The sequence below is a fragment of the Gymnoscopelus braueri genome (genome assembly GCF_963280865.1).
Source record: "Gymnoscopelus braueri genome assembly, chromosome: 4".
NCBI classification, from domain to species: Eukaryota; Metazoa; Chordata; class Actinopteri; order Myctophiformes; family Myctophidae; genus Gymnoscopelus; species Gymnoscopelus braueri.
Genome location: NC_137605.1, coordinates 11,884,445 through 11,910,528, shown reverse-complemented (window position 1 = coordinate 11,910,528; position 26,084 = coordinate 11,884,445). Strand labels below are relative to the sequence as shown.

Here is a 26,084-nt window from a genome sequence, read left to right as displayed (position 1 = left end):
GTTTGGATAGAATTTAGTTGTTTAACTTCATATATGTGGTCAATTAATCATGACAGAGCCTATTTAAAAACAATAAAAAAATTCAGAGAACCGGCAGGGGCGGGCAGTGACACGTATGTATCCAAATAAAGCAACCTATTTTCGGCATTGCCCCTTCAAAAGTCCCCTTGCGTCATACTTGGCTGGGGATGGGGAAAATGAGCTGCTGATTGGCTGAAGGGGTTGTCAGTCAACTGTACTAATCCAGCCCGCGAACAGGCTTTTTGCATGTAGTTTAAGCGCAAGGGGGCGGGGCCGCGGGTGGTGGGTGGGGAGAGAGCCTGGCGACGCGAGCTATGTTAGTGCACTGAGTGGCAGTTGGGGCAAACGCAGTCCCCACAACATCATTTACGATTTTTCAAACAACCGCAGACTACTTTTTTCGCCGAAAAAAGTATAGTTTTGGACCATGACGGAGGCGCGCCGACTCAGCAGACCTTGAGGCCGAGGAGTCGCGCCCGAGCGCCTCCAGGCGCGAGTGCCTGCGACGACCGGCCGATGGTCTGCTAGTCGACTAAGCGCCGTCCGAGTTATGTACCGATAGGCACAGAATCGTAAATGATGTTGTGGGGACTGCGTTTGCCCCAACTGCCACTCAGTGCACTAACATAGCTCGCGTCGCCAGGCTCTCTCCCCACCCGCGGCCCCGCCCCCTTGCGCTTAAACTACATGCAAAAGGCCTGTTCGCATCCAGCCCAGCTCCCAAATTGCCCACACAGGCTGTAGACCAGACTCCTTCCTGAAATCAAATGCAAATGAGATTTCCAGAGGGATGGGGGTTTACCAGGCTAGAAAACAGGCACATACCTTCCTTCCACTACTTGCCCAAGTGCTCTGCACTGTCTCTGGTGCTGAAACCTCTCCTCAGCCCTCTGCTCGCCTTGGTGGAGACGCCAGTCAGCTCGGGCCCCAAGCGACACTCCACAGCGCACGCACGCACGCACGCACGCACACACACACACACACACACACACACACACACACACACACACACACACACACACACACACACACACACACACACACACACACACACACACACACACACACACACACACACACACACACACACACAGGGGCCTGTGCTCCGCTAGACGTTCTGATTGATTGATTGATTGAAATTTTTATTAGGCAAAAGAATGTAAAACAACACAGTTACATTTATAATGCTTTTGTCTAAAAGGTCCGGCCAAAAAAGTCCTTGCGGACTTGTTTCCGTTGGGGTCCTTGAGTTAATTTCATAGACATATATAGTAGCAACCAAACAGTTCAAAAATCAACATGAAAATACAGATAATACAGAAAAAGTACCACTATGTACAAAAAAAGCATTTAAAAATATATGTACAAAAAGAAAGGGGGGGGGGAAGCATGGAAAAATAAAAAATTATATACAAAAAAAGCATGAGGAAATACAAAAAGAGGAGGGGGGGGGGGGTCGTCTGTCTACAGGGAAACTGGTACTAGCTCCTCTTTCGGCCTCCAGAAAGATGGGTTTTTAGGGCAGTTTTGAATGAGCCCAGCGAACTGCATTTTTTGAGGGATGGGGTTAGACTATTCCATTCCTTGGTGGCTGTGCTATAGAAGGAGAATTTGCCCATGTTTGTTTTATGGGTGGGTGGTACCAGATTGTTGTTTACGCTCCCTCTAGTTTCGTGGCTGTGGGTGTCACTAACTTTTTCGAGGTATTTATACAGATATGCGGGTATAGGGGGCATATCGGGCAAATCTGCATTTACAATTTTGAAGACCAGACCCATTTTTAGTTGTTTAACCCTGTCTTCCACCCTGAGCCAGCCTAGGCTGGCAAAGTGAATGGGAGAGAGGTGGGTCATGGGCCCCAGTCCGAGAAGTAGTCGGATCAGTTTGTTTTGGGAGGTTTGAAGCTTAGTCTGCAGTGACACTGAGGTGTTGGAGTACCAAGAGGAGCTAGCATAGTCAAAAAGGGGCTGAATCAGGGCCCCTGAGAGGGTCCTGAGGGCCTGAGGGTTGACAAAAGAGGAAACTCTGCCCATAAATCTGGTTCTCTGGTTTACTCCTTTGACCACCTTTGTTGCCATGCTTTCACCTGACAGGTATTTGTCCAGAATACATCCCAAATAGGTAATCTCTTCTTTGCTAGTGATGATTGTGTCATCGACTTTGACCTTGAAGTCATTTACCTTCATTTTACTGAGGGAATGTTTGGTCCCAAATAGGATGGATTCAGTTTTCCCAAGGTGTAGAGACAGTTTGTTATCGGTAAGCCAGGTACGGATTTTTGAGAGTTCAGAGCTGAGAGCTTCCTCAACTTGCAACTTGTCCTCACCCGAGATCAGGAGTGCCGAGTCATCAGCGAACAGGAACAGTTTGCAGTTACAGGCAGCATTCATGTCGTTAATGTATAGAAGGAACAGTAACGGCCCTAGAATGCTGCCTTGAGGAACCCCGCAGCTCACCGGGAGGGATGAGGACATGGTTCCGTTGATGTCAACCACTTGTTCTCTACCCTCCAAGTAAGATCTCATCCAATTTAGTGATGTGCAATCAAAACCAATCGCCCTCAGCTTATCAAGTAGAATTGCGTGGTTTACAGTGTCAAACGCCTTTTGGAGGTCCAGCATGACCATGCCACAGTATTTGCCCGAGTCTACCTCACGTTTGATGTAGTCGGTCAAATATAGTAGGCATGTGTCAGTGGAGTGGGATGTTCTGAAGCCTGATTGGAATTCAAACAACAGTTTACGCTCGCTGAGGTAGCTGTTGATTTGTTCTTGGATTGATCGCTCTATAACCTTTGAGATGGAACAAAGGATGGAAACAGGCCTATAGTTGCCAGGATCTAGTTTGCTTCCTTTTTTAAATAGAGGGATTACTCTTGCCAACTTGAATTCTTGTGGGACGTGACACTGACTGATGGATAAGTTTGTAATGTGGGCTACTATGGGAGCAATGGAGACCGCTGCGTCTCTGAGGAATCTGGTGGGGATGTTGTCAAGGCCGGTGGCCTTGTTTGGCTGTAGGGCGAGGAGTTTGTTTTGCACATCAACAGTCAATACAGGTTTGAAAAAGAAGGAATCTTTTTTAGCCCCTAGTTTCTCATAGTGAGCTTGAATGTGGTCGGGGCCATACAGACCTGAATGCTGAGGGAGTTTGCTTACCAACTGGGTTGCAACTGTGGTGAAGAAACTGTTAAAACAGTCCGCTACCAATTGCTTGTCGGTAGTGAGCGAGCCACTTGAAATAATGCAAATGTTTGTAGATTTAGTCTGAATCTTTCCGTTGCAGCCTAATTGTTTTAGTGCCTCCCACAGTTTTTGTGGGTGGCTTTTGTTTGCCTCTATGTTCTCATTTAAGAAATTCTTTTTGGCATTTCTGATCAATTTAGTAACTACATTTCGTAGATTTCTGCACTTTTCAAGTAGCTGCTCACTTTTGTTTTTCCTGAGCTCGGAGTAGCTTTTGTTCCTGAGTTTGATGGCATTCAAAATGTCACCCTTCATCCAAGGTTCTGTGCTAGCTTTGACCCTCACCACCTTTGTGGGTGCGATGTTATCAAGTACACACAAAAAAGCTTTTTTGAAACAGGACCAGGACTCCTCCACAGAGGTGCAATTTAGGACATGGGACCAGTCCATTTTTCCAAGAGCTGTTGTTAGAAGATCACTTGAGTAGTGTTTCATAGACCTGCAGCTGATTGTCCTGTGACAATAAGCTCCAGGTCCGTGAATCTTCCGTGTGCAGAAAATGATATTGTGATCACTTAAGCTACACTCAATCACTCCACTCTTGGAAATTCTGGATTGGTCCGTTGTCAACACTAGGTCTATGATTGATTGAGAAGCAATGCCTACCCTTGTAAAATGCTTTATCAGCTGGGTAAAGCTGTGCAGGTCACAGAACTTTCTGAGGGACTTAAAGGTAGCTGAGTCTTTCTTCAGAACACAGGTGTTAAAGTCACCAATTAAAACCGTCTCAGAGTTTCCTAAACCCGCCACATGATCCTCAATCAAGTCATAAAAAGCATTTTGATCTGGGGGTCTGTAGATGGCGCCAATTATCAGTGGTTTTGCATGTGGGTATAAAATTTTGACCCAGACCGATTCAGTGGGGTTGTTATCCATATCTGGGATCACATCGTAAATAATGTCTGATCTCACATAGATGCAAACCCCACCCCCAGAGAGATTTCTGTCTTTTCTGATGACATTGTAGCCCTTTATTTCAATCTCAAAGTCTTTGATGGAATTATCCAACTTAGTTTCTGAGAATGAAATAATGTCTACCTTGCCACTTCCAAACATGGATCTCAGTTCAGACATTTTTTCAGGGTTTTTAAGACTGTTAACATTCAAGTGAACAATGTGAGTACCTCTAGTAGAAAAAAGGCCATCCATGTCTTCAGTTGAGTAGTAACCATTGTCCCTTACAGGCTCTGGGAGGTCGGTGGGGGGGGTCGCTGATGGGCGGGGGGGTAGGGGGGTTTGGGTTAAAACCTGATCAGCTGGTTTCGTGGTCTCTGCAGGGGGGACTGCCAGACCTTCCTCTGTCCTGCTGTGGGGGATGGGGTGGGGGGAGGGGGGGAGGGGGGGTATGATCGGGGGAGGGGGGTGGGGGCTTTGTGATTGCAGCAGGGCAGTGGGGGAGGGGGGTGGGGGAGGGGTGAGGCAGAAGTTTCCACGCCGATCCCACAATGGAAAACCATGTAGATGACCAGTGACCGCTTGGAAAACAGGGAAAGGAACTCCGTTTCCCAGCATTCCTCTTGGTGGGATACTATGCGGTTGTCCTGGTATCCACTGGTGGTGGTGGTGGTGGAGGAGGAGGGGGGGGTGGGGGAGGGGTGAAGCTGTTGTCCCGCGTCGACGTTAAGCGGTGGTGCCAGGAGATGGCAGAAACAGGGGGAAAAACACTGTTTTCCTGTGTTTCCCTCTGAGAGAAACCCTGTGGTTGTCTTGGGCCCGTGTGTCGCAGGAGGAAATCCTCTTGATGACGCTGCTGTTGGGGAAGCCCTTGTCTCGTCACCCACATTCCTTCAGGCGGTGGTCTGCTTGAGAATGCAGGATTTGGAGCCAGCACAGACGTTAACCGGGACAAATAATCCATCCTTGTTTCTCCAGCTCTTTGCTGGGGTTCTTTCTTATCAGGTGAGGTGGGCCGTTGCCAAACAAAGTTATTTGTCTGCATGTTGTGGTCCGGACCTTGTCGGGCGCTTCCGTCGCGTTTGAAATCAGCTGTGATGTTGCTTACATTGTAGTGGTGATCATAGGGAGTCTCCGTGGTGCTCTTCACGGTCGGTGGGCCGGGATTAGAATGTACATTTCCCGACAACATTAGACTCAACCAAATAATCTTTCTTACTGTAAGGCCGTCCAGCTGGTTTGGTGTCCTTCTCCGTGTTTGTACCGATTCTTGTTGAATCAAGGCTTAATGAAGATAAGCACCGCCTCGCACTGTGACCTCTGTGTGTAAACAACCCAGGCCTTCTGTCAGGCCAGTCTCCAGACACAACGACCACGCCCCACAGCCACACCCCCCCTACACACACCCCCCCTACACACACCCCTTTGTTCAGAGCCCCCCTGATCATAGCTGTCTCCCAGAACCATCCTCCATTCAGCCAGCCTGCCTGCCTCCCATTAAAGGCCAACACAGATCATTTCTCCTGACAATGCTGCAGCTATATATATATCGTTGCTGTCGGGCAGAAACCTCTTATCTCCATATATCCAACTTTTTGTGTCAGAGTCTGGAGGTGCCAGTTGTACATCCCCAGCACCCTCTCTCTCTTAGTGCGGTGGACATGGGTGTCACTACAGAGTGTGAGTATTACCGGCAGAAAGCGCGTACTATGTATTAGTTTCTCTCAGCCGGGTCAAACAGGACAGCAGGAGGCTGGGACTTCTCTGGCAACCTGCTGCCAAGCGGGACTGGCTATTAAAGTCAAGCTTTTCTTTTTCTAATCTAGAGAAAAACAAGCCCAGTCGACCATTAAGCCAATGTGATTTTAAACCCATTAAAGAGTCTGTGACCAGAGGAGTAGCTCAACACGCCTCATTTATGATCCGTTGTACGACGGTGTTGCACGCCCCCAAAATAGCTGATATACAAGCTCACAGCTGGTCAAGGACGCAGTACTTTGTGCATGCCCGCTAAACAAAGTATAAATGGGGCTTAAGAAGGAATATTATGGAGGGGGAGAGAGCGGTTTGTTGTCCACCTGTGACTATAGATGATGATAACTTTCACTTTCAAAGTGCTTCACCAATAAAAGACAACAGTCTCCACACATCCACCTCTGTTCTTTCTCTCACGTTCCCCCTCCTTCCTCCTCCTGTCCCCAAAAACCTCCGTCAGCCACCACCCTCTTCCTCTGTACTCTGCCCTGATACCAGCGTTATATAATACAACCACACACAGCTCATTGACATTCACGCTCAACACATTTCTCTGCTTCTTTTTGAGGATGAGAGTAAATTAGATGACGCCCCCCCCTCCCCTCCCCAATCCCCCACACGTTTCATCAGTGAGTGACTTGCTTGTGGGAAAGACCCCCCCCCCCCCCTCAGGGTGGGCTCTGTGCCAGCCCAACCAGCCCATTGTTGCAGAGAGAGGTGCAGAGGGATGCTAATGCACCAGAGGGACCATCCATCACGCCCGTCCTGGGCCTCTGGCTTGATAAGAACAGCAGTGATTAATTGACGGGTTCAGATTGGAGGGTCTAATAGCTACAAAGCACTCTCATCCGGACCTTGTCGTCGCTGCAGCGTTAATAATAATAATAATAGACAAGAAGGCACTGCGGTCTTTGATACTGGAATGTAACCACATTGACTCTGGTGTCCCTATTTTGAGGCAACGTTTTCAAGATTTTCCCCAAATCTTTCAGGATATTTAACCACTCAGGAGGAATCTATAGGATCCCTATTCTGGGGGGAATGTTCATCAAAAATAGCCGATCTACAAGCTCACAATGCGTCGCAACGCAACACGTTGTGAGCTTGTAAACTGCCTATATTATGCAGCTTGTATAATATAGCTATTCCTGCCGTTTGTCGTAAGACGAAGATAGGGCTTAAGTGGTTAAAAATGTGTAGTATTTGGATTAATGCTTGTATAGTTTGAGAATTTGATTGATTTCTGTCTTCTCTTCCATTCACCCCCACCCTACACACACCCAAGTACAACGGATGAATATTCCCCCAACAGAAAGGTAAGACTTAAAGACTTCAAATCCTCTCTACTCCTGCCTAATATACTGCTGACACTGAGCTGCCCTTACAGAGTACTACAACACTACATTTATTTGTCTCAAAGGCCAAATAAACAAACAGCCTACCTCATGAACAGATTACAAGTAGTGAAACGTCACTTACAGCAGTGGTTCTCAAACTTTTTCACGTCAAGGACCCCCAAATTGATACATATTTGGCCACGGACGGAGATTTGGCCATCTGAAAATTTGTTGTGCCAGGAACCCCCAGAAGCAAAGATTTGTGTTGTTCACTAGGGGAAAATAGCAGATCTACAAGCTCATAGTGCGGCACTCGGTGCCGCACTATGAGCTTTTATATCTGCTATTTTTGAATAGCCAACATATAACATATGGACAAAGGGGTTAAAATTATTGTGATGCTTTATTAACTAATTTTGCTGGGGACCCCTTGGACCCCCCACTGACTTACAGTAGATACTGAACCTGGATTAGATTTTTTTGTATAGTTACTGTAGCTACTGCACTTTGACTTTGTAGGGCCGAGCAGATATTGATAAACAAACAACGTTTAACATTTGGACCCTACAGTATATACAATAAGGCTGGCCAGGGGGCTACATCTTTCTTTAACAAATTGCACGTACTTGTGTCACGACAAACACATAAGCATCCTCGCCTCATTGTCCACCGTGATTGTCTCATCCTGTACCATGACAGAGTGCATTCTGACTGAACACTTTCAAACACATTGACTGTGTGCATCGGGACCCCATTGTCCTTAATATATTTGTACTTCCTGTTAAAGCCATAACTCTGCAGTGGAACAGAAAAGGTACTGAAATGCCATGCACTCCCTTCCTTCTCCCTCCAGAGCAAAACCCCTTTCCACCAATTGAGCCCGAAAGAGAACGGGCTGCGCTCCAGAGGGACACAACAGAGGGAGACCAAGGAAGGTGAGTCGTGAAATAGCTTTCTTTCTTTCTTTCTTTCACACATTCCCCGCCTCGCGCGTAGTTCCCAAAATTGTTGTCAGATTGCGTGCTGCGTGTGCACCACAGGGACTTCCCAAGGCGAGGAGAACAACAATAGCAATCGCTCAGTCGCCACAAACAGAACTGGGTGGAGTGGCCAAAAAACTGTAAAGTTTTAATAACGACTCAAGTAGAAGTAGAAGCTGTCATCCAAATAATTACTTGAGTGTAAAGGGTAAGAAAGTTAACAAATTTTGTGGAAAACTTCTGAAGGACTTGAGTAATTTCTGATTTATTTTCTGGTTTCAATAATCAAAAACAGCAGCACCAGTGCAGATTGTGTCTTTCCTGGAAAACAAAAACAAGAATATATATACATAATATATATATATATTTTTTAATTTTATCCCACGATTTTGTAACCCATTTGCCAATTTGCCAATTGCCTATGTAATCCTGGGCGCTACTCTCCCTCTGCCAGCCTAGGGAGAGCCCAGAACTGAGCTCATGCCTCCTTCAATGCATGAGGAGCTAGCAAGCCGCTTCTTATTACCCGGCAGGGGGGAATTTCCCTGGTTGGACGTAGCGTGTGGAAGGAACACGTTATTCCAACCAGTTCCTTTCCCCTCCATCAGGCTGACCAGTGGGAGGCAGTATAGAGACCAGGATTACTGCATGTTTTTTTGTGAGGGTACCTACCCTCAAAAACAAGAATACTGATGACACATCCTGTATTCAAGGACATTTACTAATATAGGGTCCAATTGAATAACTGCATTAAATGTTGTAAAATACAACATCAGAGATCAAGATCAGAGTGCATGACATGAACCGTAGTCAACAGAGAGTTTGGAATGGCATCCAATAGAAAATGTATTCTTTATCTGTTGTTCTGTTATTCAGTGGTCTATCATTCACCATGGCCATGGAAAACTAAGTCACTTCTGATTGGCTGGCAGATAGGCCTACTGGTTCACTTAAAACAGTGGTTCTCAAACTTTTCAGGCCGTGACCCCCCAAAATAATCAAATTTGAACTGGGGACCCCCCACACTGAAGCAATTGGAATTGAGTTGAGGCATTACATTTAGTTTGACTCGGTTCCACAGGTAAATATTGTTTAAATAGACGATCTATAAGCTCACAACGTCTTGCAATTTTTGCCTCTTTCTTATATTATTTGACAATTTGGCCAACGTTTAGGAGGAGTTTTTCATTTCATTTATTTTCTTTTTTTAGGTATTGGGTTTTAAAAGTCCTTAAATTGTCACTTTACTGTCATCTGGGGACCGCCCAAAAATTGTGTGTGGGTCGCCGACCCACAGGTTAAGAACCACTGACTTAAAACATAGTCCCGGTCAGCAGTTCAATCACTGTTCTTTTTTACCATGTTATGCTTTATTTCAGCTACATGTATGTCAGGGTAGAGAGACAAGAAACCATGGGCAGACAGAGAGGAGAGACATGAGATGGGCGTCGGATTCGAACCGGGGTCCTCGTCGCGCTCACTAGGAGGGATTATCGGCAAAGAGATTTGGCGTAGAGGGAGGGGCCAAGTATAGACTCCTGGGGGACCCCCGGACAACTAAGTATACAGGGTTTATGTGTCCAATCACCGTTCCAAATCAATTAAAATGCATGTAACCATGGCAACACTAACAAACCAACCAGGGTAGCAGCTGTTTGTTGCTACAGTACCACAGAGAGGTTACCAAGACAACACAGCTTTTGTTGATATTATTTGATATCATCTAATCTAATACTTTCAATTATGCGAGTGTAATTATGTTGTCTTTGGAAAGTGTACAAGAGCAATGATGCAACTCCGAGGAGGCCTGATACAGGCAAATACACTCTGCTTCACAGCATGGCGTTCTTCTCTTCTGCCTCGTTCCTTTTTGCAATTTAGGCATTTAGCAGATGCTCGAATACAGAGCGACTCACAAACGGTTAAAGGGATAGTTCACCCCAAAAAATGTTTTTATTTTCTATCGATTAGTCACCCCATGGAGACTTGAATTCACCACTGATATAGCAACATACTGTTAAAAAAAATAGATATGTATTTGGTCGCGGACCCCCATCTCAAAATGTTTTGTTCCACCAGAAGCAAAGTTTTGAGTTACAAATATTCGCTTAAAAATATATATATATTCAAAGAGTACACACATCTTCCAAGATTTTTCAAAAAATAGCAGATCTACAAGCTCATACATGAGCTTGTAGATCTTAAAATGACATGCGTTCCCGGTCTTAATGGATTAACAATAAGCCAACATCACAGGACTGAGGGACAATTTTAATACCCCCCCCCCCCCCCTCCCCTTCGCCCTACCGCTAGGCCCAAACCTACGTTTTGCGTGTTCACACATACTGTAGGTCCTGTTTGTTGTTTTGTGCACCAAGGGATTCCAGGTGCAGAGCTGCAGACTTCAGAGCGAACGGTAGCCTAGTAACCCCCCCCCCCCCCCCCCCTTCCGGAAATGCATTTGATTTGAAGAAGGAGTCTGGCCCACAGGCCTGTCTGGGCGTTTCTCCGGAGTTCATAACATGAACTCTCCTATCAGCGTCCTCGCTCATTGTGCTGTGATTAACAGTGTAGGTTGGCCAATCAGGTGGAACCCGAGTGAACCCAAATGGAGCCGAGTGCAGCCGACAAAAATGGAACGGGCCGCCATTGAAATTCTGTCTACTGCTTTCGTCTCTCTTTTAAAACTTCAAAACACTTTCAAACTTCTTTTTTGAGGTAACGTCTTACTTTTAAGATGTCGTTCGGATAGAATTTAGTTGTTTAAATCCATATATGTGGTCAATTAATCATGACAGAGCCTATTTAAAAATAAAAATTCAGAGAACCGGCAGGGGCGGGCAGTGACACGCATGTATCCGAATAAAGCAACCTATTTTCGGCATTGGCCCTTTCAAAAGTCAGCTTGCGTCACGTTGCTCTGGTGGTGCTGTAACGAACTGCTGATTGGCTGAAGGGGAACAAACTGCTGATTGGCTGAAGGGGTTGTCAGTCAACGATATTACTCCTACAGGTCTGCATGCCAGACCAATTCCTGAAATCAAATGTAAATGAGATTTCCGGAAGGGGGACGGTTTACCAGGCTAAGCGAAGGGGACATGAATGTTTTGCGAACCAAGCTATTTCTAATAATGGAACATGGCTACCAGTGCAGGGAAAGAAGACCTTTTTTTTGCCAACAAAATAATCATGCAAGCATTTTAAAATCTTAATTTAATAGATGCAAAGGAATACTGTTTGTAACTGGATCGTTTTAACAAGCATTTCAGAAGCTGCAAAGAACCAACACTCAATAGCAGGGATATTCTATATCTCTTTAATGTCAGGACCCCCCCCCAGTCTTATACGCATTGGATGACGGACCCCCATTTCATACGATATGTATCTATGGGACTCCAATCTACACTATGATTCTCAGTCTTAACCACTCTTAAACCATAAATGGATTAAGCGGCTCTACACTAGGGTCTCTTCTGTTCCCATGTTATTGTGGGGAAAGCTTTCGCTGAAAATAGCTGATCGACAAGCTCACAACGCGACGCAGTGATACGGATGCTGGGGTTTAACCCTGTAAGACCCGGATATATTTCTACTTGCAAAAAAAAAAAAAAAACCTTTCAGATGGTCTTGTAGGAGTACTTAGGAGAGGAAAATATAATGTTTTTTTATTTTTTATGTTTTGGTAAGTTTTTACGCAAATGTTTCCATATGGAAACGTTGGGTCCATCAGGTAGCAAAATTTCCTATAGGCCATTTTTAAGGATAACATGGCAAATGTGTAATTACTTCACTAAAACAACTTAAGGATTCATTTATATGGTTTATTATTTGGCCTCAGATCAATTATGAATAATATTTAGCCTCAGAACAGTATACATTATGAATAATAACACCAATAAGCCATATTTTTAAATCAATTTTATTAAAAGAACAACAAAATAAAAATCTGTACAATATATGTAGTAAAGAAACCTAATAACCTAAACCATTGTCAGTGGTCACACAATACTGTCTGGCCAACTCACTGATTTGCATTGATCAAAGGATGCAAACTGATCTCCACCCAATATGACCCTGCACATTCCTGACAATTCACACCTGCTCTGCAAAATGACACAGGCACCCCCAATCACTTTCTTTTCAGTGGTGATAGTCCCAGAAACAGTTTTTCCCTTCTGCAATGCACAGGCGGACATCACACTTGTCGCAGCTCATACTGGTGTAACTTGAACAACCAGTACTCCTGCAGCGCCCTTTCTGTGTCTTCATTGGGAAGTGTCCAACTTGGTCTTTGCAAACATCTGATGGCTGATGCGGTCGTGCCACCTTGTATGGAGTGTGGCTCGGACTCTCTTCCAGTTGTCTCTTCTGAGCTGAAGATGGCCGTCCCCTCTTTGGCGTTCTGACAGTGTCCACCTGATTAGAACAGAATAAATTAATATACACATCAAAGATTCATGAGGATACAAGTCTGAGATAATGCAAACAGTGAAATATTAAAATGGCAGATGGTAAACAGAACTTGATTCTTACCAGAATGAGAGAGGATGCAAGTTGTGCCTGGAAGAGTCTGAGTTTCAGGACGTCTTTCCGTGGGACCTTGAGAGCTTGGCACTCCCGTTTGTAGATCAGCCAGGCGTTGACCACAGCAAGGTAGATGGTGTGCCAGAAGATGTACATGTACCAGCGACAGGCTTTCAGAGGGAACTTGTACAAGGCTGTGAGGGAGTCCAGCAAATCCACACCGCCCATGTTCTTGTTGTAGAGTCCCACGATGTATGGCCTTTGAACATCGATGTAGGTCTTTCTGGCCCTGTCCCAGCGCTGAGTAACATCCACAGGGTCCACTCCAGCAAAGGATGAGACAAGAGTGACTGCCCTGCTGTCAAACCACTTGACCACAACAATGCTCTGGTCCTTCTCGACTCTGTAGTCAAAGGCCCCCCTCCCCTTCTTCTTCAAGCTTTTGTCATCTTGGAGGGTGAGGTTTGGTAGGCGGACCTGTGTGATTGAATGAAAGAATTAATGGTTTTATTAGTAAGTTGTACAGAAGCACACATACAGAAGCAATATGAAAAGGATTACTAAAAGCATATAACTTGTTATCATTGTGGTCATTACCTGTCTTGCTGTCCCCGTGTAGTGAATGCTTGCTGTCCCCGTGTAGTGAATGCCTGCTCAAAGCAAACAATTCAGTTTTTGTGAACAAAGGAACCAGCTTGTATGGTTCTGACTGTTAAAACAATGGTTACAAATATCATTGGAAATTAGAAATTAAAGTAAAAATGCACATATAGCCTACTCTCTCTCACTGTTTCTCTCTCTCATATATATATATATATATATATATATATATATATATATATATATATATATATATATATATATATATATATATATATATATATAGTAATGCAAAGTGGGGGAAATACACATATAACTGTTTAAATCTATTGTGAAAACTATATATAAGGCTGAACAGTAGCAGGTGAACATTAGGCCTGCCCTTGTATTTTTTGCAACCAAGAGGGCCCAACGATTCCAAAAAGACACAAGTATGAATCAAGCTCTAATTTAAATTTGGGACATATATTTCACAATAATAACATATGTACATGTTCTAGACATTGTAATGTTCACCAAAACAATTATTACAGGCATATTACTTACGTTTTTGTGAGGAATATCTTCCAGAGAAAAAAAGAGATCTGTTCCAACAGAGATTTTTCCAGTTGTGATGATTCCCTGCTCTGTGGGGGGTATTTATATGCAAATATCCTGGCCAATGGCATTGTAAGACTAAACAATAGGACCCAATGAGGATTTAGAGGTGAAAAAATAACAGAAAAAAAAAAGATTTAAACATCTTTCTTTATAAAATATAATTGTTTCCAAAAGGGATCGATGGGTCTTAGAGGGTTAAAGGTTAATTTAACCCGGGAACGCATCTGTGTCACTTTAGATTTCTTTGACTATTCAAAGATAGCAGATCTACAAGCTCATAGCGCGAGCACCGAGTGCTATGAGCTTGCAGATAATAAATAATCATGAAAATGTGTGCAAGTCTTTGAATATAAATGTTTAACTAAAATCTTTCTCGGGGTCCCTGGAACAAAATATTTCGAGATGGGGGGGGGGGGGGCACATACATATCATTGTGGGGGTCCTTGACATGAAAACATGGGACTCTGTGTCACGCGACAAGCTTCTAGATCTGCTATTTTTGAATGGCCAAAGTATAAGATAATGGTTATAGCCAAAAATCTAAAATGACACAGTATGCGTTCCCGGATTGAATGGGTTAAGTTTGATAGTATACATCACATGGGAGTTACAAACCCGTAAGAGTCCATTTTTTTTCTCCAAACTATCGATCATTCAGTTTGGGGGACCCCCCCTGGAACCCCCCCCTGAGAACCAGTGTCCTCTATGGTCCGTATAAACAGTGTAACCTGGTTGTCTTCTCCTCCTCAGTGCTGTGCCAGGTGTACGTGAGCATGGACTCCTACATGAGCATGAAGGTCCATGCTGGGGTGGAGGCCCAGGAGATGATCCTCACCCTGGCAGAGAGGATGGACACCCCTCACCAGGACCTGGTGCTGGTGGCCATCACCTACCCTGGAGGTAAATAAGACTGTACGGTGATACACGGTACCTCAGCGGTTATCAAACTTTTTTCATGTCAAGGACCCCCAAAATGATATGTATTTGGCTGCCCCCCCCCCCCCATCTCCTGCCAGGGATTTAAAAAAAATAGCAGCTTGTATATCTGATATTTTTGAATAGCCAGAGTATAAAATATGGTTAAAGTGGTTAAAATGATTGTGACGCTATACAGTATATTAACTAAAATGTGCTGGGGACCCTCTGTTACCCCCCCAAAGGACCCCTGGGGGGTCCCCGGACCCCACTTTGAGAACCGATGCGGTACCTGTCAACATTAGAGTTCGTGAAAACATTTTCTTCTACAGATAATAGAGTAAAATAGTAATACTAATAATAATAATAAATGCAATTTCTAGAGCTTTTCTAGATACAGTAACCTAGAGTCGCTTTACAAAACAAAACAAACTGTACACGACAGTTAACCCTCAAAGTGTCACATTTCTGTGTTAATATAGTCTCTCAAGACGGTTGAGTGTAATTCGGAAGCTGTGAAGATGAATACACAGAAAATCGTCAGTGTGTGTATCTCTGAGAGTGTACAAATGTAACCAAATGGACCCGTATATATGTATTGTGTACACTCTCAGAGGTAAATTAACACAGAGAGGATTTTACCGAGTTGTAAATAAGGCGGCTCTGAGAGCACGACGTGTGTCCCAGCCATGAAAGTCTGTCCCCCTTTCGTCCATACATGGGCATAGACACAGGCTGACACGTCATGTGAAGTCTGGGTCTGGCAGAACCAGGTCTCCTGTTCTTGTTTTAACTCTGAGTATTACGGGTCCATTTGGTTACATTTGTACACTTTCAAGAGTTAAAAATGGATCAATTAACAACACTGAGGGTTTGCATTGTGTATAGTGGTTCTCAAACGTTTTCATACAAATTAATATGTATTTGGCCACCGGACCCACATCTGAAAATACGTTTTGCCAGGGTTAAAGTGGTTAAAATGATTGTGATGCTATATTAACTAATTGATCTGGGGACACCCTAGAACCCCCTCAAAGACCCCTGGGGGTCCCTGGACCCAACGTTGAGCACCAGTGGTGCATAGGTTGTAACAGCAACCGACAGCAACAATCTAACATTATGCCAGGGCCCAGATATGAACGTCTGAGAATGTAATCACGTGAAAACCCACCTCAAACGTCTCTCCATCCATCCAGACAGCACACATATTTCCTGCTACATAAATAAACCTCATTCTGCAGACATATGGGAGAGGAGCCTGATTCATGTCACATGACGGTGTTATCAGGAAGTCAACTGCTTGACTGTCACACTGTGGAGCCTGGTGGCAGGTCCACTTATCTCTGGACCAGAGAGAGAGACACACACACACACACACACACACACACACACACACACACACACACACACACACACACACACACACACACACACACACACACACACACACACACACACACACACACACACACACACACACACACACACACACACACACACACACACAGTTTCTTTATGTCCCTGTGATGTTTCACTCTCTTCTCTCTCTCTCTCTCTCTCTCTCTCTCTCTCTCTCTCTCTCTGCAGGGAGACTCCTCCTCCAGCCACATGACAGACTGTACTCTGATTCGCTGACTCCGGTGGGCAGGCTGCACGTGTGCAGAAAGCACCTGAGTGAAGTGGCTGTGGTAATATCAATAATATATACTAATATCTAACTATATCTAACTATATATATAACTAATATAAACTAATATCTAACTATATACAGTAGACAACTATCTATAACTAATATCAATGACTCAGTTTAGTTAGAATGCTCAAACACTGCTTTAAAGATACACTGCTGATGCTGAATGGTAATATTGTATACTATTCCCGCCGGGGACGCTGTGGGCGCTGGGGGTCTCTATACTGCCTCCCCCTGGCCAGCCGGGGCACCTGATGGAGGGGAAAGGAACTGGTTGGAATAACGTGTTCCTTCCACGTGCTATGTCCAACCGGGGAAACTCCCCCATATCAGGTGATAAGAAGCGGCCTGCTCACTCCTCATGCATTGAAGGAAGCATGAGCTCAGTTCAGGCTCTCCCCAGGCTGGCAGAGGGAGAGTAGCGCCCAGGATTACAAGCTTAGGCAATTGGCACTGGGTGAAAAAATGTGTTACACAATTGTGGGATACAAATTATAGAAATAAAAAGAAATATTGTCTACTAATAGTGTAACCTATGAACTGTGTGTGGATATAATTATATTATTTAATCCAGTGATTCTCAACCTTTTTAATTTTAAGGACCTGATATGGTCACGGACCCCCATTTGAAAATAATTTTAATCCTGGGACCCTATTCTAAGAACATTTATTTAGATATGTTTCGATACAAAAAGGATTGGTACTGCAGGTATAGAGATTACGGTGACATTCTGCTCAAAATAGCCATTCCTGTAGTTCTGTATTTGTATTTATTGTACTTGTACATGTAATAACGGTGATGATTTAGCTACAGTATCAATCATTTAGCTGTGGACCGCTGGAACGCCGCCAAAGGGCCCCGGGCGGTCCCTGGACAGCGCGTTGAGAACCACTGATCTAATTAATCACAAACAAACGTATAGACCTGAGGCACCAATGTACATTTAACCCCTTATGGTTGTATAGAAACGTAGCTGGACTGGAGTTGAGAAATACATATCGTCTCTGTCGGGTGGAAACCTCATATGTCCAAAACTGTTAGTTTTCAGGATTCAAATTCCAAAAACAGCTGAAGTAGCAGATCTACGAGCTCAAAACGCGGCGCGAAGCGACGCGTTTTGACCTTGTAGATCTGCTACTTTAGCTGTTACTTTTGATGCTTATGTCTGGCGCTGTAGTATGATCAATAAGGCGTTAATTTACGAAATTAAGGCGTTAATTTACGAAAAAAACACAAACAGTTAGATTATGGAGATAAGAGGTTTGAGTGGGTTCCAGCCAGGGGTCCCCATTAGTTAATAATATATAGGATAAACATTTGTTTTGATGCTAACCCTAAACACTTTAACCCAAGTATACGTTGGCTATGTGAAGGCAGCCGATCTACAAACTCACAATGCGTCGCGACTTGACGTTTGTAAAATGAAACATTTTAACAGCACAAATCTTGTATGGGGGTCCCTGGCACAAAATATTTTGCATCAGATGGGGGGTCCGCCGCCAAATAAATATACATTTGGGGGTCCTTGACATTTGGGAGTCCTTGGCGTGAAAAGGTCTGAGAACCACTGGGTTTAACCCATTGATACCTGGAACGCTTCTGTGTCACTTTAGATGCCTTTGGCTATTCAAAAATAGCAGATATACAAGCTCATAGCGCGGCACCGAGTGCCGCGCTACGAGCTTGTAGATCTGCTATTTTTGAAAAAATCGTGAAAAAATATTTTTTATATTTTCTTCAAAAAACTGTTAGGATTTAGATTTTTTTAAAGAATCGCCTCAGGTCTTAATGGGTTTAAGACCACTGTTTGTCCGTCCTGCAGAGTCCAGTCACTGACAACTGGGAGCAGCAGCAGAGGACGGGCCGCATGCTCAGCATGAACACATGGGACGTGGCTGTGGCTCTCACCAACTTCGACTGGACCATCTTCAACTCCACACACGAGGTCTGTTTGATCAGCTGTGAATGCCGTGCTAACAAAGAGATACTGTGGCCGCTGGGAATGTTCAAGGCCGGTATTCTAAGCTGAGCTATACTGTGAAATAAATGTGTGTTGTATGGCATTGAATTACTTGACTTCCTTGACTTGACTTTAGCCTTTTTGCTCCTCTGGGGTGCATATAGGCCGTTGACACTTTAGCCCTCGTTCACGCGGCTAAAACACGCGACGCATGCTTTACGCATGCCTCATTGAAGTCGTTTCAATTCATTCCCTATGGAAGTCACGTGGTTTTGATGCGCTGACTTGTCGCAGTGAATACCTGAAGCCATGCGACAAGTCAGCGATTCAAAACCATGTGACTTCCATAGGGAATTCATTGAAACGGCTTCACCCCCCCCCCCATGAAGCATGCGTAAAGCATGAGTCACTTGTTTCAACTGTGTGTACGAGGCCTTAGAGCTCTCCGCAGTTGATCCCACTCTCTGACGTTTCTGGTTGAATTACTTCTAAAATGGTAAATAAATGGTGCATTTATATAGCGCCTTTTATCCAAAGTGCTTTACATTCATCCATTCACACACCGATGGCATAGGAAACCATACAAGGCAACAACATGCTCAAGGACCCATCCAGCACTGACTCTGTCTGGGGGAGCCCAGGATCGAACTGGGGAAAATTACACACCCCATGAAGCCTTACATTCATGGAGATGTTTTAGTTTTTGTCGCATTCCTAAGCCAATATGCTAATGTAACCGGTAAGGGACTCAAAGTTGACACTTTGAGTCTCCTACCGGAGCTGCCGGCGCTCATCAAATTATTGGCTTGGGAATGCGACAAAAACAAAAAAATCTCCATGAATTCAAGTCTCCATGGGGTGAGTAATAGATAGAAAATAAGTAATTTTGGGGGTGAACTATCCCTTTAAAGTTGAAGTCTTAACTGAAGTGTTTAAGCATTCTCCATTTTGATTTCCATCCTGTTTTTTACAGCAAGAGCTGGTGTATTTCATATTCAGCCGCCACGCCGGCAGCGGCCACACGGCTGCGCTGGAGCAGCTCCTGCAGCGCTGCAACGAGGTGCAGCTGTGGGTGGCCACGGAGGTGCTGCTCTGCCCCGCCCTCTGCAAACGAGTCCAGCTCATTAAGAAGTTCATCAAGATCGCTGCACAGTGAGTCATTAGCTCATTAACTCATCGACTATCTGCTGAACACCATTGATCTGGTGGTTTCAATGCTGACCTCACTGTTCTGTACAGCATTGGTTCTCAAAGTGGGGTCCGGGGACCCCCAGGGGTCCTGGGGTGGTGGGGGGTGGTGGTCGGGGGGGGGGGGGGTCCTTGACATGAAAAAGTTTGAGAACCACTGCTATTCACCTGTTTCCGAGGCTGTGTGTTTTCCACTTCCTATCGATTTGATCCAATGAAATCCAATGAAACTGGTCAGATGACCAATGATATCCAATGAAATCGACAGGAAGTGGAAAACACACAGCCTAGGAAACAGGTGAATACAGCACATGCTGGCCTTGTGCAGTGGAGGAAGACATTTATTACTTAACCATTTAAACCCCATGCAGCATCCGTATTGTGGGGAAAGCTTTCGCAGAAAATTGCATATTATATCCACAAGCTCAGAAAACAGTATAAAGCCCTGAGGGACTCCAGTCAACCATATGGGGTTTAAGCGGTTAAAGGACCACTTCACCCATTTTCAACTTATCTTCATATAATTGGTTCGCATTAATGTTCATTATAAAATGGTAACATTTGTGTCTACTCAGTCTGTGTCTCAGAGGAGGGCTGTGGACAGTTCAGAAACCAGCCTACCAGTGACCTAATCATCAATGCATGGGGAAGCCAAGCTAATTGAAACTGTAGGCTTTCTCTTCCTGGAAAGTTTCACATTCATAAAATATTCAATACAAAGTTTCTAATCATGATTGAAATGACCAAACCCACCTACCGATGATGTCACTGGTAGGTGGGTCTCTGAACTGTCCACAGCCCTCCTCTGAGACACAGAGTGAGTAGACAAAAATTGTGCCATATTATAATGAGCTATTAGTGAGGATAAGATAGGTTTAAAATGGGTGAAGTCATCCTTTAAGTAAAAGTATCAATACCACAATGTAGAAATACTCTGTTAAGTAAGTAAAAGTGCTATGTTTTAAACTATATTAAACCGTTTGCTTGAGTAAAAGTACAAACGTATTGAACTCAAAACAATACCTGAGGTCCCAAACTAAAAGTATTCATTATGAATGGCGCATTTCATAATTTTGTAATTTATTTCAAACATTCGAAAATAGTACATAGTACAAAACGGGACACGTTGTGAGCTTGTAGATCAGCTCTTTTTGAATAGACAAAGTATAACATAGGTCTTAATTGGTTCATGATCTAAATCTACAAAATTAATTGTAACTGAAGCTTTAAAAAAAAAAAAAAAATGTGGAGTAAAACGTTGAATATTTGCCTTGAGATGTAGTAGGGTAGAAGTATTGAAGAAAGTATGAAAAGATTGAAGTACTCACGCAGAGTAAAAATACCTAAAATTGCCAGTACAGTACTTGAGTAAATGCACTTAGTTACTTTCCGCCAGTGGCCTTGTGGAGCAATACACATTCAGTTGTGTATCCCTCAGTGGCACAGGGAAGTTAACATGGGAATGCTGCCCCCTCCAGTGGCGGGTTGTTGAACTACAATTCACATCACACTAAAGAGCTATTAGCTCTCAAACCTTTTCAGCTCCAGAACCAAAAGAGAAATGTGTGTCTTCCTGGATCCAGACTTACAAAAATACATGATTAAATAATTAATCAATTAAGCTGCAAAACATGATATTTACCCTTTTTTTGGGGGGGGGGACACACTGATTTAGCCTCTCATGAAGAACGCCTTAGAAAGGGTAAGCTCAGACAACAGTTAAGGTCCCTACACGCTCCAGTTAGTCATCCATGGTGGTCACTTGTCCACCTTAAGTTCCTTATTGATAAGACGCTTGTAGTAGACCCCCTTGTTTACAGGGTTTAACAGCTCAGTAACATATTGTTTTGTTCTGCTCTGTGTCAGCTGTAAGGTTGAACAGCTCAGATGTAAGGTTAAACAGCTCAGCTGTAAGGTTGAACAGCTCAGATGTAAGGTTAAATAGTTCAGATGTAAGGTTAAACAGTTCAGATGTAAGGTTAAACAGCTCAGCTGTACGGTTAAACAGTTCAGATGTAAGGTTGAACAGCTCAGCTGTAAGGTTGAACAGTTCAGATGTAAGGTTGAACAGCTCAGCTGTAAGGTTGAACAGTTCAGATGTAAGGTTGAACAGCTCAGCTGTAAGGTTGAACAGTTCAGATGTAAGGTTAAACAGTTCAGATGTAAGGTTGAACAGCTCAGCTGTAAGGTTGAACAGTTCAGATGTAAGGTTAAACAGTTCAGATGTAAGGTTGAACAGCTCAGCTCTAAGGTTAAACAGCTCAGCTGTAAGGTTAAACAGCTCAGCTGTAAGGTTAAACAGCTCAGATGTAAGGTTGAACAGCTCAGCTCTAAGGTTAAACAGCTCAGCTGTAAGGTTAAACAGTTCAGCTGTAAGGTTAAACAGCTCAGATGTAAAGTTAAACAGTTCAGCTGTAAGGTTAAACAGCTCAGATGTAAGGTTAAACAGCTCAGATGTAAAGTTAAACAGTTCAGCTGTAAGGTTAAACAGTTCAGCTGTAAGGTTAAACAGCTCAGATGTAAGGTTAAACAGCTCCGATGTAACGTTAAACAGTTCAGCTGTAAGGTTAAACAGTTCAGCTGTAAGGTTAAACAGCTCAGATGTAAGGTTAAACAGCTCAGATGTAAGGTTAAACAGTTCAGCTGTAAGGTTAAACAGCTCAGATGTAAGGTTAAACAGCTCAGATGTAAGGTTAAACAGCTCAGCTGTAAGGTTAAACAGCTCAGTAACTGTGTTCTGCTCTGTTCAGCTGTAAGGCCCAGAAGAACCTCAACTGTCTGTTTGCCATCATCATGGGTCTGAACACGGCAGCGGTCAGCCGCCTCAGCCTGACCTGGGAGGTAAGCAGCCTCTGTACTGTAACATCTGTACTGTAACATCTGTTCTGTAACATCTGTACTGTAACATCTGTACTGTAACATCTGTACTGTAACATCTGTACTGTAACATCTGTACTGTAACATCTGTACTGTAACATCTGTACTGTAACATCTGTACTGTAACATCTGTACTGTAACATCTGTTCTGTAACATCTGTACTGTAACATCTGTTCTGTAACATCTGTACTGTAACATCTGTACTGTAACATCTGTTCTGTAACATCTGTACTGTAACATCTGTACTGTAACATCTGTTCTGTAACATCTGTACTGTAACATCTGTTCTGTAACATCTGTACTGTAACATCTGTACTGTAACATCTGTTCTGTAACATCTGTACTGACATCCTGACTGTTCATTTACCTCTGACAGTGTTCATTTACCTCTGACAGTGTACAGATGGAATAACAGTGTGGCTCCAATGTGGATCATCTATATGTGACATATCATCTACTGTATAACGTATCGTTGCTGTCGGGCAGAAACCTCTTATCTCCATATTTTAACTTTTTTTTGTAAATTAATGCCATGATCATACTACAGCGTCACACAAAAGCATCAAAAGTAGCAGATCTACAAGCTCGAAACGCGGTGCTAAGCAACGTGTTTTGAGCTTGTAGATCTGCTAGTTCTGCTGTTTTTGATTTTTGAATCCTGAAAAGTAACAGTTTTGGACATATGAGGTTTCCACCCGACAGAGACGCTATCTATGACATATGAGTCCATATTTTAGCAAGGTTTCAGCCAGATTCGCCCAACTGTCACTTCCATTATAAAATATATTTTTAAAAAATTAAAAAAACGTAATGTGAAACCATGAATGGAGATACGGTACATCCTTGGCCCTACTGGCAGTGTGCACACTACATTTGGTGCTGGCTGGTCCTCAGCAGCACTTTTAGCAAGATTAGTCATTTCTAGACAGCTCGCCAACTACAGAGCCACAGTGTGAAAGATGGTCACGATCAATGGTTTGATTGATTGATTGAAAAAAAGCAATCAATTGAGAACCACTGCTCTATGGGTTTACATCAGTGGTTCTAAAAGGATTGAACCCAAGGAAGCACGATGGCTCATGTTTTAATCTCATTTTTATTTATTTTATCCACAGAAAGTTCCTGGGAAGTTCAAAAAGCTGTTCTCTGAACTGGAGACGATGACAGTAGGTGCACTTCCAAACACTTATTGAAGGGGGCGCTGTATTATATTTATATAGCGCTTTTCATAGTACCCAAAGTCGCTTTACAAAAAAAATAAAACGTTATTAGGAGAGACATAGTTAAAAGGCTAAGAATTGAGCAGAGAGAAAAATATTAAGCTAAGACTAAAAGGCAGAAAGGGAGATTTGAAATGAGTTTGGCGGGGAAAGCATGTCTTCCCCCCCCCTTAGCTATCTCTAGGTCTAGGGTTTATAATGACTAGCCTCACACAGCTCTCTAGGGAGTCAACTCCAGGTTGCTGTGGGCTGACATACATTACAGATTCAAAAACATGACATTCCTTGCAGACACAAAAAAGGGGTAAAATGGGGTAAACCTGGCCTTGGGCCGCTCACACAACCTCTTAATAATTCATACTGCAAGCAAACAGTTCAACATTCATTACACACACACACACGCACGTGCACAAGCATGCATGCATGTAGGCAGCCACGCACGTGCTTACAAAAGCCAGAGTTCTACCCTGTTGTGTGCCTGAGGTCGCACACCGAAAAAGCAGATCTAGGTCGGCTATTTTTGGTGTGCGACACTGCTGCACAACTATGTATAAATCAGGCATAACTCTATAACTCCAACCTCTAAACCTATAGCCGTTAAATATGTAATACTAACTCTAACCTCTAAACCTATAACTGTTAAATATGTAATACTAATCTCAACCTCTAAACTTAACTGTTAAATATGTAATCCTGACTCCAACCTCTAAACCTAACCGTTAAATATGTAATCCTGACTCCAACCTCTAAACCTAACCGTTAAATATGTAATCCCAACCCGCAACCTGTGAGGCCTCAAAGTAAAACATGCACTCTTAAACCTGATACGTATATCGTTGCTGTCGGGCAGAAAGCTCTTATCTCCACATTCTAACTTTTAGTTTATTTTTAAATAAATGAATGCCCTATTTGATCATACTACAGCTTCACACAAAAGCATGAAACGAAACAGATCCACGTGTTTTGAGCTTGTAGATCTGCTACTTTTGTTGTTTGTACGTATGAGCATTTGAAATGAATGGACAAGGATTTAACATTGTTCCTCTAGTTCTTTTTTTTATTTTAAATTTTATATTTTATATTTTTATAGATTTTTTGAATTTTTCCACATACAACAACTGACATAGACATACTCTTAACCAGTAAAAAATAAAATTAAACAAAAACATAGCCACCTAAGACACAAGTCACCACAAACTCCATATAGCTCATATTCCACCGGCTTCGAATGCTATCAATGCATTGAATGGGAGATTATCACGTTTTTTCAGGTGCATATTCACACAGATGCATAGGCACCAAAAGGCAACCATATTCAAAGGTTCAGGCCCACAGCGCATTGACCTTTTAGAAGGATCCGGTGTTCCTCTATAGCTTAATGAAATTAACGCATCAAAGGCAGCGCTCACTTCACACTGGCTGTGATTTTTGTATTTGAATCCTGAAAAGTAATAGTTTTGGACATATGAGGTTTCCACCCGACAGAGACGATATACTTCGTTGTAGTTGCCAGTGTCTCACGCTGAACATAGTGAACTTGTAGATCTGTTATTTTCAGTATGTGACACCATCGTTTAACAGGACATAAATTGAGAATTACACATATTATTGTTATAATAAGACATATTTGTTCCTCCCAGGATCCCTCTCTAAACCACAAGGCCTACAGAGACTCCTTTAAGAAGATGAAGGCTCCAAAGATTCCCTTCCTCCCTCTGTTACTGAAAGGTGTGTTCATTACCCCTGTTATATATTATAACCCAGGGGTCTTCAACGTTTGTCAGGCCAAGGACCCCCTTCGCTGAGAGAGAGAGATGAAGCAGGGACCCCCACTACATATTGTATAAAATTGTGTTTTGTGCAGATTCAATCTTTTCATAGATTTCATATAGCTTCATAGACTTGTTTGACAGCACTGTGTTGGATGGATGTTATGTTTTGAATGTGTATTTTCAGACATGTAACTCTACTGCACCAAACCTCTTTGCCAAAAATAGTAGATCTAAAAGTTCACAACGCCTCGCAGCGCGAGGCGTTGTGAACTTGTAGATCTGCTATTATCGGCTAATGTTCCCCTCAGAATAAGGATACTAGAGATCAAGTGGTTAATGTACAAAAAACAATTCCTATCATACAAAGATTTGGCAGCCCCCCTGTAGTAACTCTGAGGACCCCTTAGGGGTCCCGGACCCCCTGTTGAAGACCCATGTTATAACCTATATCAAGGGTTCCCAAACTTTTCAGGCCGTGACCCCCCAAAATAATCATATTTGAAC

At 43.4% G+C, this 26,084-nt stretch overlaps 1 protein-coding gene across 1 annotated transcript in view; it reads left to right on the top strand.

The window, feature by feature from the left end:
* The window catches only part of LOC308084067 (rap guanine nucleotide exchange factor 5-like), a 76,332-nt gene that overhangs the window by 45,089 nt on the left and 5,159 nt on the right, over positions 1–26,084 (top strand). Inside the window, exons 7-15 of the mRNA XM_080426542.1 lie at positions 7,201–7,231; positions 8,106–8,187; positions 14,707–14,856; positions 16,459–16,559; positions 18,385–18,507; positions 19,496–19,674; positions 22,461–22,551; positions 23,704–23,754; positions 25,449–25,536. Coding sequence (XP_080282668.1) covers positions 7,201–7,231; positions 8,106–8,187; positions 14,707–14,856; positions 16,459–16,559; positions 18,385–18,507; positions 19,496–19,674; positions 22,461–22,551; positions 23,704–23,754; positions 25,449–25,536 — 896 coding nt within the window. The remainder of the gene's footprint in view (positions 1–7,200; positions 7,232–8,105; positions 8,188–14,706; positions 14,857–16,458; positions 16,560–18,384; positions 18,508–19,495; positions 19,675–22,460; positions 22,552–23,703; positions 23,755–25,448; positions 25,537–26,084) is intronic.